Consider the following 11,927-nt stretch of genomic DNA (forward strand, 5'->3'; position numbering starts at 1 on the left):
AGCTTTATAGATTTGTTTTATAGTTCACTTTTTAAAGAGGTGTCTTTGTGATTGAGATGAATATTTAGTGAGCTGATGGTGTGATGTTTCAGCTTCTAATATTAAACTTAAGGGACTTCTTTAAAATGGACACAAAAACTTCCTAAAAGCTTTCATGGTGACAACACTGGGACTTGAGGGTTAAGCTCCAAGAAGAATGAGAAAACAGAGTTATTATTGTAAGTCGCTTGGTTAATCTAATTTATTCACATATTTAACCTCAGTCAGCATGTAATTGTTTTCCTCAAAGAGGTCCACTTTCCAAAACACAATTTTCAAGTTTTCTTTCTCCACAAGGCTCCTTGTGTTCAGTTTAACCTTTTTTATGTTAGTTAGCCAGCGTCCCTCTCCTAGTTACTTGCCGCCCAGCAGGAACCTGGTTGAGAACGGATGCTGTAAGCCTGTTTTGGGGGCACACTGTCTGAGCCACCGATACATCCCCAATCTCCCTGGTGTTAAATCCAATACAGGAGCACACTTGTTTATATGGCTGCCTTCTAATTTAGGAAGCCGTAATAGACACTGAAACAAAGGGATGCAGGGCAAATTCCCCTTTCCCCTGAGGAGCCCAGTATTTATTCCCTGGAGAACACAGAAAGAAGGGAGTTTTGTTTTTCAGGTATCTGTCAACTTCTTTATGAAAACATCAATGTTGGAAATCAGTACAATGGTTCTTATCGACTACCATTTTCCTTACTGTGGTAATTAGTGAGTTTAGGAATGTAGGTCAGTATAATGAGGATGCTAATTTCCCTTATTGGTACCTGTGTCCAACTCTAGCCTGTTTGCAAATGTCCTGTAAATATGTGGGATTTTTGTTCCTGCCCTATTAGCAAAGTGATCCAGTTTTCCAGTTGAATAGTATTTTATGAAGGATAAGATTCTTGTGGGTAAGATGTTTTTCCCCCCAATGTTTCAGAATCCCTCCCACCTCTGACTCCTTACTAGTGTAACAAATGGCCTTATTTATTATAGTGGGCATCAGTTTCTAAGTCTTGAAAATTCTGCAGGTGAAATGTACAGTGTCATCAATGTAGAGTTATCTTATAGGTGTTACGACATATAAAACCTTGGAATTCAACTGGCTTCTTTCCAGATTTGTTTAAGCAGTTACAAAGTTTTAGGTTATGTTTCCTGGTCATTTTTATTTTGCACTCAACAGTAAGAAAACTGTCTTAAGAAATAAAGGATTAGTAAAAATGCACACACCAAATAATGCAATCAAAGGGTAGTTTATTAAAAAAGAATCAAAACAGAAACTCTAAGTACCAGTGTGTACATTGTACACATTTAAATGACTCACAAGAATGAAGTTTTTTGCATATACATTAAGATTACACCACCCTGTTGTTTATTAAAAGATATTCAAGGATAAATCTGACTTCAAACTGCATTGCCATCTTAAACAGACCACATTTCAAACATGCAACAACGCCACTGGTAATAAAGCTTTGGAATGGGTGCTCATTCTATTATTTCACTACAAACATGATAGGAAGCAAGATAAGTTGAGAACTTTTTGTAAAATAGAATGGAAGGTGTAGTCTACACCAGTGCTCCTCACTCCTCTGCTGCCATTTTTAGCAAGGACTCTTTGCTGATCTTGAAGAGTCTCCATCCCTCCTCGCTGGACAGATCAGAAGCACCTCTTTTTTTGTAGAAATTGATAGATCGTTCATTCCATTCTGCTACCAGGAAGTGCATGCTGCTGCAGCGACATTTCATCGCAACCTGTTATACACAGGGGAGAATAAAACAGACTTGGTGACATTTCACCTGCTTTCCAGGACCCAGGTTTGATTCAGTCATTAAAATAATCCAGTAACCCTTACAAATTCAGAAATGAAAAACCAAGAGGTACCTGGCTTAAATTCTTCAGAATTTCTGATCCTATCCCAAAGCCTAAAAGAAAGAGAAGTAGCATTTTTAAAAAGTCACTTGAAGGACTACAAGCCCCGATTTCTCCTTAGAGGCACCCTCCTGAACTCAACCATACCTCTGTAATCACTCATTACGAAGAAGTCCTCGAGATACAAGAGTTTGCCAATCCATGGGTCATAGGTGAAATAGTACATGGCGAAACCAACAATGCTGTGTCCTGTAATCAAGAGTACCACATGAGCTATAGAGAAAATGGATTCATGAAAGTTGTAGCTGCAAATGCCAAAGCCTGTCACAGGTTTTAAAATATATACATTCATGTATTAGCGAGAATGCTTTCATTACTTGTCAGAGCCAAAATGCTATGGTCTTAAACTAAACCCACACATTATTCACATCCTATTGATATACTGGTATGCTGACTTGGGAATAAGTCAGTTCAGATTAGTAAATATTTGTGGTTCAGAAACTGCTTCCTTAAGGTCAGGACATTAGGCCAAAAGTATAATGTTTAATTTCAGAACTTGCCTTCCAGTTAAAATCTTTTCAATTTGCTCTCCCCAATTTTTAAGTCAGAAGAAGCAGAGGTATTGAGAAACAGGTATGAAACATCCACATTATCTCTAAAAATTCCATCCTTTATGTTTTCTTGGTTTCTGCTCATTTCTTCTAGCTTGGGGGACAGAGTTCAGGAAAAAAAAAAAAAACACTTAAGCACCCACTGAAACAACTTCCCCTTTTAGTTCTGTCTTCTGACCAGTTAATACAGACCAGCAAAAAAAAAAAAAAAAAAAAAAAAAAATTCAAACTCCCTTTTATTTCGTGTCTATAATTCCAAATGGAGGCAAAGGTTTCAAATTAAACTTTGTTGCCATTTTATAGTCCTTTGCAAACACAGGAAGTGAGCAGAACAGTTTCTGATCTACTGTGCTTTAAGTGTGTGATAATAGGGCCTTACCTCATTTTTATCATGATCATCTACTTTATTGTGTAAAGGATCTTTTAGTTACCTCCCCGCCCATCCATGTACACGGAAGGGCCATGTACATGGCGAAGCTAGAGACTGTAACCTGAAGATTGGGACAAATTAAAAAAAATTGATTTAAGAGAATAAAAAAGGTTACGATAGGGTCAAACAAGAACCATTTATGAAACTGAATCACGACAAATGACATACCTAAATCTTCGGGTCTCCACGGCACTCTGATACTTACCTTAAAACAGCTCAACTTTTTCTGGGTCTCTACGGCACTCTGATACTTACTCAATCAGCTCTTTTTACCCACCCTGATAAGTGCAGCACATCTATTTTATTTCCTCATTAGTCTGAACACCGGCTGGCTATTTCTGGCTAACTTCTCAGTAACTGAGGCGTGTGTCATAAGTGGTTCTATAGGGCATACACGACATGTACACAACACACTTGCTCTCTCTGGCATCTGGAAGGGGATGGGGGTTACCTTCCGGTGCGGTGTGTTCCTTGGACACTTCTGCTACCAGGCAGTGGTAGAAGGGGTGCTCTCCAAAACCATCTTCCAGCAGGTCTGCAAGAAAGGGCATCAGGGACAGACAGTGTTGGCCTCTGTGAAGGTGACAGGAACCCGAGGCTCCTCCCTCGCACCGCCACTGTTGCGTTACCTTTTTCAGTTAATATTACTTGTTCTTCCATGTATTCATATTTAGCCAGTTCCTGAGGCGATGCACATAGGACAAAAGGCAAGATACAGAAAACTAAGTGAGGTCCAGGCGCGGCCAGTCCGGAGGGATTGGGGGGGGCGCGGGGCGGGGTGCGTGGTGGTGATTCATTCCCGGAATCCCAGAGCGGCGGCGCAGCCGGGACTGGGGGAGGCGGGTGGAGAAAGGGGAACCTGACAGAGACTGGGACTCGGCCCGGACCCGAAAAGCAGCCGCGCCCCCCCTCACCCCGCGCCCCGCTCCGGGAAGAGCCAGCGCCTCCCGCTACCTTGATCAGCCGCAGGATGTCACTGCAGTCAGCAGCGGTGGCCGGGCGGATCACGAATTTAGCCATTTTCGTCTTTTGCTTTTCTTCCCTTTGCGGACCAGGCCCCTGTACTTGAACAACAGGAGAAAGTGGTTCTTCATTCGTTTCCTGGGCTCTTCCTCTTCTCAGTCAGGTTGGCACCATGACCCGGGAAGCCTCGGTACGCGACAGATGCACTTGATCAGACCAGGCTGGGAAATGCCTCTTTGTGCCCCTGCCTACCGGTTTTTTAGCTCCAGGAGCACCGCCCCTGGCTGTGAGGCGGTGGCAGGTCATCCAATGAGCCTGTGACTGCCCTCCCTCTTTCTGGCACCGCCTTCCCTTCGGGTACTCTTGTGAACCTTTCGGACCTGGGTGCGGGCGGTTCGCTAGCGGCGCCCTCTAGTGGCGTCTACGGGGCCTTCCGAGAAGGCCGACCTCGGAGTCTAAGCTTTCCCCCGTAACCCTTGCAAAAGCAGCAAGGGGGTTGCCCTTGGGGTCTAGTTTAGGAGACTTGACCTCGGACACTTGAGGGGATAAGAGCAGCGGTTCTAAAAATGTGGTCTGGGGAACTCTGGTTCCAGGATCGGTTCAGGGAGTCTGTGTCAAACTTAGTTTTGTAATAATAGTAAGACGTCATTTGCCTTTTTCAATCACGCTGGAATTTTCCAGAGGCAACCTCATGTGTGATTAAGTCATCACTCATATGACTAAAGAAATGGGTGTTTGTATATTCTTGTGTTTTTGAGAATTTCCTAAGTTAAGCTATTTGGATTTCTCAGTAATTTTTTTCTTCTACACGGTACTTGTAATTCTTAGTTAACAGAATGTTTTCTTTTATGTTTTTTTCCTTCTTAAATCTTTGTTTTTCCTTGTGGGAACACTCCTTCTGCCTCATATACACTCTTCATAATTTCCTTTAGGAAGTCTGATTTTGTAAAATTTTCTGTTTTGCTTGCCTAAATACGTCTTTAATTCATCTTAAAATTCTTGAAGGATTTATCTCACTGCTTATAGAATTTGAGGTTGGAGTTATTGACGACATCTGACTATCTCCTGAATTCCATTGCTGCTGAGAGCTGTAATCCCTGCTTGCTCCATCTTCTGTGCTTTTATTCCCTTTACTTTTTTTTTTTTTAAATTTTGAAATAATAGTAAATTTACAGGATGCCTGATGAAATTGTTGCTCTGGCGACTAAAGGGATGTGTGCTTGTGTATTCTTATGTTTTCTAAACTTTTGAAGATGAGCATTTTTGCATTCAGTAATTTTTAAATGTCCTGAGAGCAAAATGTTTGAGAACATTTGCATTAGAACATAGCTATTCCTGGGCTGTACGCACTGGAACAAGTATTCAAGCCTCTTTCAGATAGAATTTTTATTTTACAACCCGTCTTCCCAGACAGACCCTCCTGAGGGTCTTGCTTGGGATACCCTGTCAGGGTTTCTGGATGAGTCAAAGAGAAAGCATAAAAAGGGCCTGCAGTGTTTTCAGTGTGTGAAATGAGAGGTTGAACTGTCACCAAATCACCCACCCCCCCAATATTGAACAGGTGATTTTCTGCTTTTACTAGAATTATCCTGTATGTAGAAAAGAAACCAAAAGTAGTTTCTCTGTTGTAGTTCCCACCCTCTGAGGATGTCATGCATAGTGACTCATCATGGGAGTTTATGAAATGTCTTTCTCAATGGTCTTTAAAAATATCGTTGATTCCCTGCCCTTGCTGGGTAGCTTATTTGGTTAGAGCATTGTCCCAGTGTGCCAGGGTTATGGGTTCTACCCAGGTGAGGACACGTACAAGAAGCAACCACAGAGATTGCCCCCTGGAAACCAGATGTAGATTCTGAGTGATTTTCATTAAAAAAAAAAAAAAAGATTTTATTTGTTTATTTTTAGAGAGAGAGGGAAGGAGGGAGAAAGAGAAGGAGAGAGATATCTATGTGTGAGAGAAACATTGATCTAGTATGATCCAAACCCGGGGCCCGCAACCCAAGCATGTGCCCTGACTGGGAATGGAAGTGGGGACTTTTTGTTTTGCGGGACAATGCCTAACCAACTGAGCCATGCTGGTCAAGGCAAAGCTGAGTGATTTTTAGACAACGACATGGTCATATTCCAAGGCTATGAACGTTTATGACTTAAGATTGGTTTTGTTGACCCATGGGTCATTGGTCCCTACCATGAACACTTATTATTTCAAGGTTCCACAATAACAAGGCAGTTATTTGAAAGCAGGTGGTGTAACCGTGCAGAAACTTCATTTCCTTATATGACCTTTCTCCTTTCTTTCCTTTTGATTCAAACTGGCCTCATCCAGCCCCTGACTCACCCGCCTCGTGCTCCCCTTGCACATTCATTCCTGTAAGCATTAAGCCCGAAGGACAATGAAGTTCCAGGTGGCCTCAGATAATCTTAGGAACAAAGTCTCATGTCTGTTGACCACAGAGACAGAGATTTGGTCAAACTAGAGATAACATCTAGGTCTCAGTTGTGTTTCAGCTCCTGGTCCAGAAAAGTGGTGAAACCAAAAGAAGTGACCACCATGGCTGACATCAGGACCAGATTCAATGATCAACAACCGCCTGCCCTAGTGCTGACCAATCACTAGAGACCACGACCCTGACCCTAATTCCCTTCATCACCGTAATTAATGATTTTTCCCCTAGAAGCCATCTGGGAGCTCAGTCTTAGAGCAATAGCTCGCCTGTCATTCCAGGTTTGGTGCCATTTCCTTAACTAATAAACCCTTACTTTTTTTGCTGCAAACTCCTGTTTGTGTTTGATTGGGCTTTCGTGCGTGCAGGTGAACAAACCCCTTTAGTTCGGTAACAGTTGTCTTATAACATCTCTTTTGTATTAATTCTTTGTTGTCGCATAAATCAAAGCAAATCTAGCAGCTTAACTTACATGTTTATTATTGTGTGGTTTCTGTAGGTCAGGAGTCCAGGCATGGTTTAGCTGGGTCCTCTGCCCAAGGTGTCAGCCAGGCTCCGTTCTCATTTGAGAGTGTGACTAAGGAAGAACCCATTTACAAGCTCAACTTGTGTGCATTAGCAAAATTCATTTCCTTGACTGAGGGCGTTGGCTTCTTGCTGTCTGTCAGTTGAGGCTATTCCTTGTTTATATTTTAATTTTTTAAAGATTATATTTATTTATTTTTAGAGAGGGGAAGGGAGGGAGAAAGAGAGGGAGAGAAACATTGATCAGTTGTCTCTCACATGCCCCTAAATGTAGACCTGGCCCACAACCCAGGCATGTGGCCTGACTGGAAATCGAACCAGTGACCTTTCAGTTTGCAGGCCGGCACTCAATCCACTGAGCCATACCAGCCAGGGCTGTCCCTTGTTTTTAGAGGCTGACCTGCAATTCTTTGTCCCCTTGGCTTACGCAGTATGGCCATTTACTTCATGAAACCAGCAATGAAAGTCTTTAGAGCAGTCTGTTAGCAAGATACAATTTTTTTTTTGTGAAAAACCCCACATAACATAAAATTGACCATCTTAACCATTTATAAGTGTATAGTAGTGTTAAATAAATGCATGTTATTGTGTAACAGATCTCTAGTACTCGCAAAACTGGAACTATACATATATATATAACAACTCCCCATTTCCCTCTCCCTCAGGCCCTGGTAACCACCATTCCACTTTCTCTGTCTATGAGCTTGAGTATGTACTTTAGATATCTCATATAAGTAGACTCATACAGTGTCTTTCTATGAGTGGCTTATTTCACTTAACATAATGTCCTCAAGATTTATCCATGTTTTAGCCTATGACAGATTTTCTTTTTCAAGGCTCAGTATTATGCCATTGTATGTATGTACCACATTTCTTTATCCATTCATCCTTCGATAGACATTTGGGTTCCTTCCACCTTTTGGTTATTAGGAATAATTGTGTAATAAATATAAGGGTGCAGATATCACTTTAAGAGCTTGTTTTCACCCTGGCTGCTGTGGCTCAGTGGATTGAGCGCTGGCCTGCGAGCCAAGTGTCGCTGGTTCCATTCCCAGTCAGGGCACATGACTAGGTTGCACGTCAGGTCCCCAGTTGGGGACGCGAGTGAGAGGCAACCACACAGTGATGTTTCTCTCCTTCTCTTTTTCCTTTCCCCTCTCTCTAAAAATAAAATAAATAAATAAACAAACAAATAAATAAATAAATAAATTTTTTAAAAAAATCTTGTTTTCAATTCTTTTAGATATAAATCCAGAAGGGGGATTGCTGATCATATGGTAGTTCTATTTTTAGTTTTTTGAGGCACCTCTGTACTATTTTTTATAGAGGCTACACCATTCTACAGTCCCACCAACAGTGCACAAGGGTTCCGTTTTCTCCACATCTGCACCAGCACTTGTTATATTCTGTTGTTTTTTTTTTTAAAGTTTTTGGATAGTGGTTGTCCCAATAGGTGTGAGGTGATATCTTATTGATTTTGATTTGCATTTTTTTGATGATTAGTTATGTTGAGCATCTTTTTAAATTAGATTTATTGGGGTGACATTGGTTAATAAGAGTATATAGGACTCAAGTGTACATTTCTATGATGCGTGATCTTCATATTGCATTGCATGCCTGCCATCCAAGTCATATCATCTTTGGTCACCACATATTTAACTCCCTTTACCCTTTACTCCCTCCCCCACCCCACTTTGAACATCTTTTTTTTTAAAAATAATTTATTTATTTGTTGTTTTGTTTATTTATTTATTTTTTAGAGAGAGGGGAAAGGAGAAAGAGAGGGAGAGAAACATCACTGTGTAGTTGCCTCTCACTTGCTCCCCTAATTGGGGACCTGACGTGCAACTGAGTCATGTGCCCTGACTGAGAATCGAACCAGTGACACTTGGCTTGCAGGCCGACGCTCAATCCACTGAGCCACAGCAGCCAGGGCTCTGAACATCTTTTTATATGCTTGTTGGCCATTTGTATGTCTCCTTTGGAGAGCTGTCTATTCAAGTTCTTTGCCCATTTTTAAATCAGATTATTTTTTTGGTTGCTGCTGTTGAGCTATAGGAATTCTTTTAGTACTCTGGATATTGACTTCTTATCAGATATGTGATTTGCAAATATTTTCTCAAAATTCATCAGGTTGCCTTTTTACTCGGTTGTTTCCTTTGATGCATGAAAGTTTTAAGCTTTGATGTACTCTCATTCATCTATTTTTTTGCTTTTGTTACCTGGCAACAGAGAGTTTTACATAATGTAACACAATCATGGGAGTGACACCCTATCACCTTCAGTACAGTCTCTTGATTAAACGCAAGTCATAGGTCCTGCCCACACTCAAGCAGAGAGGGTCACACAGAGATGTAAATTCCAGGAGACAGGATCACAGAAGGGGGACACCTTGAAGTCTGTGTGCATTTGAAGGACAGTAAAAACCTGCTTCTTATTCAACAAATATTTATTAAGGTGTGTTTCCTGCCACGCGTTGTGCCTGGGGAATGCTGAAATAAGTATGGCATAGTTCCTGCCCTCCAGGGACTTATAGTTCAACACTACAGGCCCTTGCAGTTCTAGTTATGATTGGAAGGGAGTCAGACTGCCGGAGGAAAAGGACACAACAATCAGAGCTGAGGGGGAGGTACACAGTCAGTCACCCATTCAGTATAACCTACCTTCTCCCGGCAGCCCTCGCTTTCACCCCTTCTGAAATCATGTCCAAAGGGAACACTCATGGATCAAGGCTTAACTCCTCATGAATATGTAGGAGATCTGCAAAGTGCAGTCGGCTATTCTTAGTTCTCCTAAAACATCACCTCTATGAATCTGAGTCGTGGAGGTTACTCAATAAGATCATAGGAAATAATTGCCTATTAGTACACAAAGTAGAAGACACCCCTCTTTTCCCTGTGGCCCCTGGGCACACACAATATAGATTTTAAAGTTCAGAACCCAGCTTCCCATTCTTTGTACACTTCATAAACTGGCAATTAAATGTTAACAGCGAATCCAGGAAAATAGGGGATACTTCAAAGAAGAAAATGCAGGGAAGTGAACACATGAGCAGCCTCTGTCAACCTGACGAACAAGAAACAGACTCATGCGTTGGCCCTGGTATGAGCGGATGTTGGGCATATCCTGCTGGAGAAAACAGAGGGTATTACCTAAGAACTCATTCTGGAGGTGGAGAACATAGGGTGAGTCATTCCTTTAGAGGAGGGGCGAGATGATAGAAGTGGGAGAAGCGTGCAAGAAGATCAAAAAGGGAACTAAGACCGCAGGATAGAGAGAATTGTAGTACACTTTAAGGTCTCCTGAAAAGATTAATCATAGGACGGTGCTGCAAAAGAGAGGAAGCAAGATGTGTGACTAGCATTTCTTTCTTTCTTTTTTTAAAGATTTTATTTATTTATTTTTATAGAGAGGGGAAGGGAAGAAGAACAGGAGAGAAATATCAACGTGTGGTTGCCTCTTGTGCGCCCTCAACTGGGGACCTGGTCCGCAACACAGGCATGTGCCCTGACTGGGAATTGAACCAGTGACCCTTTGGTTCACAGGCTGGTGCTCAATCCACTGAGCAACAACAGCCAGGGCTGACTAGCATTTGTTAGTATCTACTATGAGTGGCGTGACTTGCTTGGCATTTTACAGCTATGATTTCATTTAGTCTTAACTGCCATGTATTATTTCTTTTTTTTTTTTTTTTTACAGATGTCCCACTGTGTCATCTAGATTCTATTAAATTGAAAAGATATTTGTTGTTATACTAAAAAACGGTTAACTATACAGTTCCATTCAGAGCTTTGGGGGAAAACTGGGAGAGAAGTCAGCCATTTAAATAAAGCTGGCCTGGATAAATATAAACTGGAAGAATAAGAATTTTTTTTTCCTTTGAAGCCCTCCAATCTGTATTGTTGAGATTTCTGTCATCATAGAAGCATGGAATGTTAGTGATTCTCTAGTCCAAACTTCTCATCTAAGAAAACTGAAGCCCAGCCCTGCCTGGTGTGGTTCAGTGGATTAAGTGCTGGCCTGTGAACAGAAGGGTCGCTAGTTCAATTCCCAGTCAGGGCACATGCCTAGGCTGGGTCCTTGGTTGGGGGTGTGAGAGAGGCAACTGATCGATGTATCTCTCGCACATCGATATTTCTCCCCCTCTCTTTCTCCCTTCCTTCACCTCTCTCTAAAAATGAAATAAAATCTAGAAAGAAAGAAAGAAAGAAAGAAAGAAAGAAAGGAAGGAAGAAAGGAAGGAAGGAAGGAAGAAAGGAAGAAAGGAAGAAAGGAAGAAAGGAAGAAAGAGGAAGAAAGAAAACTGAAGCCCAGAGAGGGTAAAGCACTTGCCCAGGGTCACAAAGTTAGAAAGTAGCAGAGTCAGGAATACAACTAAGGTCTCCTGAATCTTGGGCAAAAGATCGTTCGTTATAGCACTGTGTAATTATAGCCCTCAGATCTTCTGGCAAAAATGGAAAGTTTAAAAACAGATTTTATCACATACTATCCTAAGGCTGGCGCTTAGGCAAAAAACTGTAAATATTCAACACATTTGGTCCCCTTTTCACAAATTATGTTTCTCTCGCACACACCTTGTTTAATTACAACAAGAATGCTTGCTCTTGACAGTTCCAATCTCCCCAATATCTTCCTCTTCCTAAGTCTTCCTTCTCTGCCCTGCATCCCTGCACCACATATCAAGAACGGGACTGATAACTAGGACTCTGCACTATGGATCGGGAATGCCTACAGCCTGAGACAAGTAGACAATCAACTTACTAAGAGATCCCTGCTACCCTTAGAGGCTGCAGGAAGCTACCCCCATCCAGACTCCTTCATAGAAGGAGAATTCCAGAGGCCATAGGGCTTTCAGCTCATGAAGATTCCTCTCTGGACATCTAGCCAGTGAATTTGGGGCATCACAAGACCATCACTCTTTCTGAGATAAGTGCTCTCCCAGTACTTTGAAGATGGTCCACAGGTCTTAATTTATGTTCTTCCCTCATAGATTGTATACACATTCATCATCTGTCAGGAAGAATGGGTTTTCTTATCCAAGCGAGTGCCTTAGACAATGCCAACCT

General features: G+C 41.7%; 1 protein-coding gene across 1 annotated transcript; it reads right to left on the bottom strand.

Annotated features, from left to right (window-relative positions):
- Positions 1 to 1,255: 1,255 nt before the first annotated feature.
- Positions 1,256 to 4,142, bottom strand: SAT1 (spermidine/spermine N1-acetyltransferase 1). The gene is made up of 6 exons (XM_090265021.1): positions 3,884 to 4,142; positions 3,559 to 3,610; positions 3,381 to 3,464; positions 2,036 to 2,137; positions 1,901 to 1,941; positions 1,256 to 1,770 (listed from the first exon to the last, which is right to left on the bottom strand). The coding sequence occupies exons 1-6, from the start codon at positions 3,947 to 3,949 to the stop codon at positions 1,600 to 1,602; spliced, it is 516 nt and encodes a 171-aa protein (XP_090121147.1). The 5' UTR covers positions 3,950 to 4,142; the 3' UTR covers positions 1,256 to 1,599.
- Between the last annotated feature and the right edge of the window lie 7,785 nt (positions 4,143 to 11,927).

The sequence above is a fragment of the Furipterus horrens genome, unplaced genomic scaffold (genome assembly GCF_987537825.1).
Source record: "Furipterus horrens unplaced genomic scaffold, mFurHor1.1.pri manual_scaffold_17, whole genome shotgun sequence".
In the NCBI taxonomy this organism is placed as follows: domain Eukaryota; kingdom Metazoa; phylum Chordata; class Mammalia; order Chiroptera; family Furipteridae; genus Furipterus; species Furipterus horrens.

Coding starts and splice junctions, on each gene's coding strand:
- SAT1 (XM_090265021.1), bottom strand. CDS start 3,949: ATGGCTAAATTCGTGATCCGCCCGGCCACCGCTGCTGACTGCAGTGAC. Junction 2,138..3,380: donor GGAACACACCGCACCGGAAG/GTAACCCCCATC, acceptor TCTTGATTACAG/GACACAGCATTGTTGGTTTC. Junction 1,942..2,035: donor CGTAATGAGTGATTACAGAG/GTATGGTTGAGT, acceptor TCTTTCTTTTAG/GCTTTGGGATAGGATCAGAA.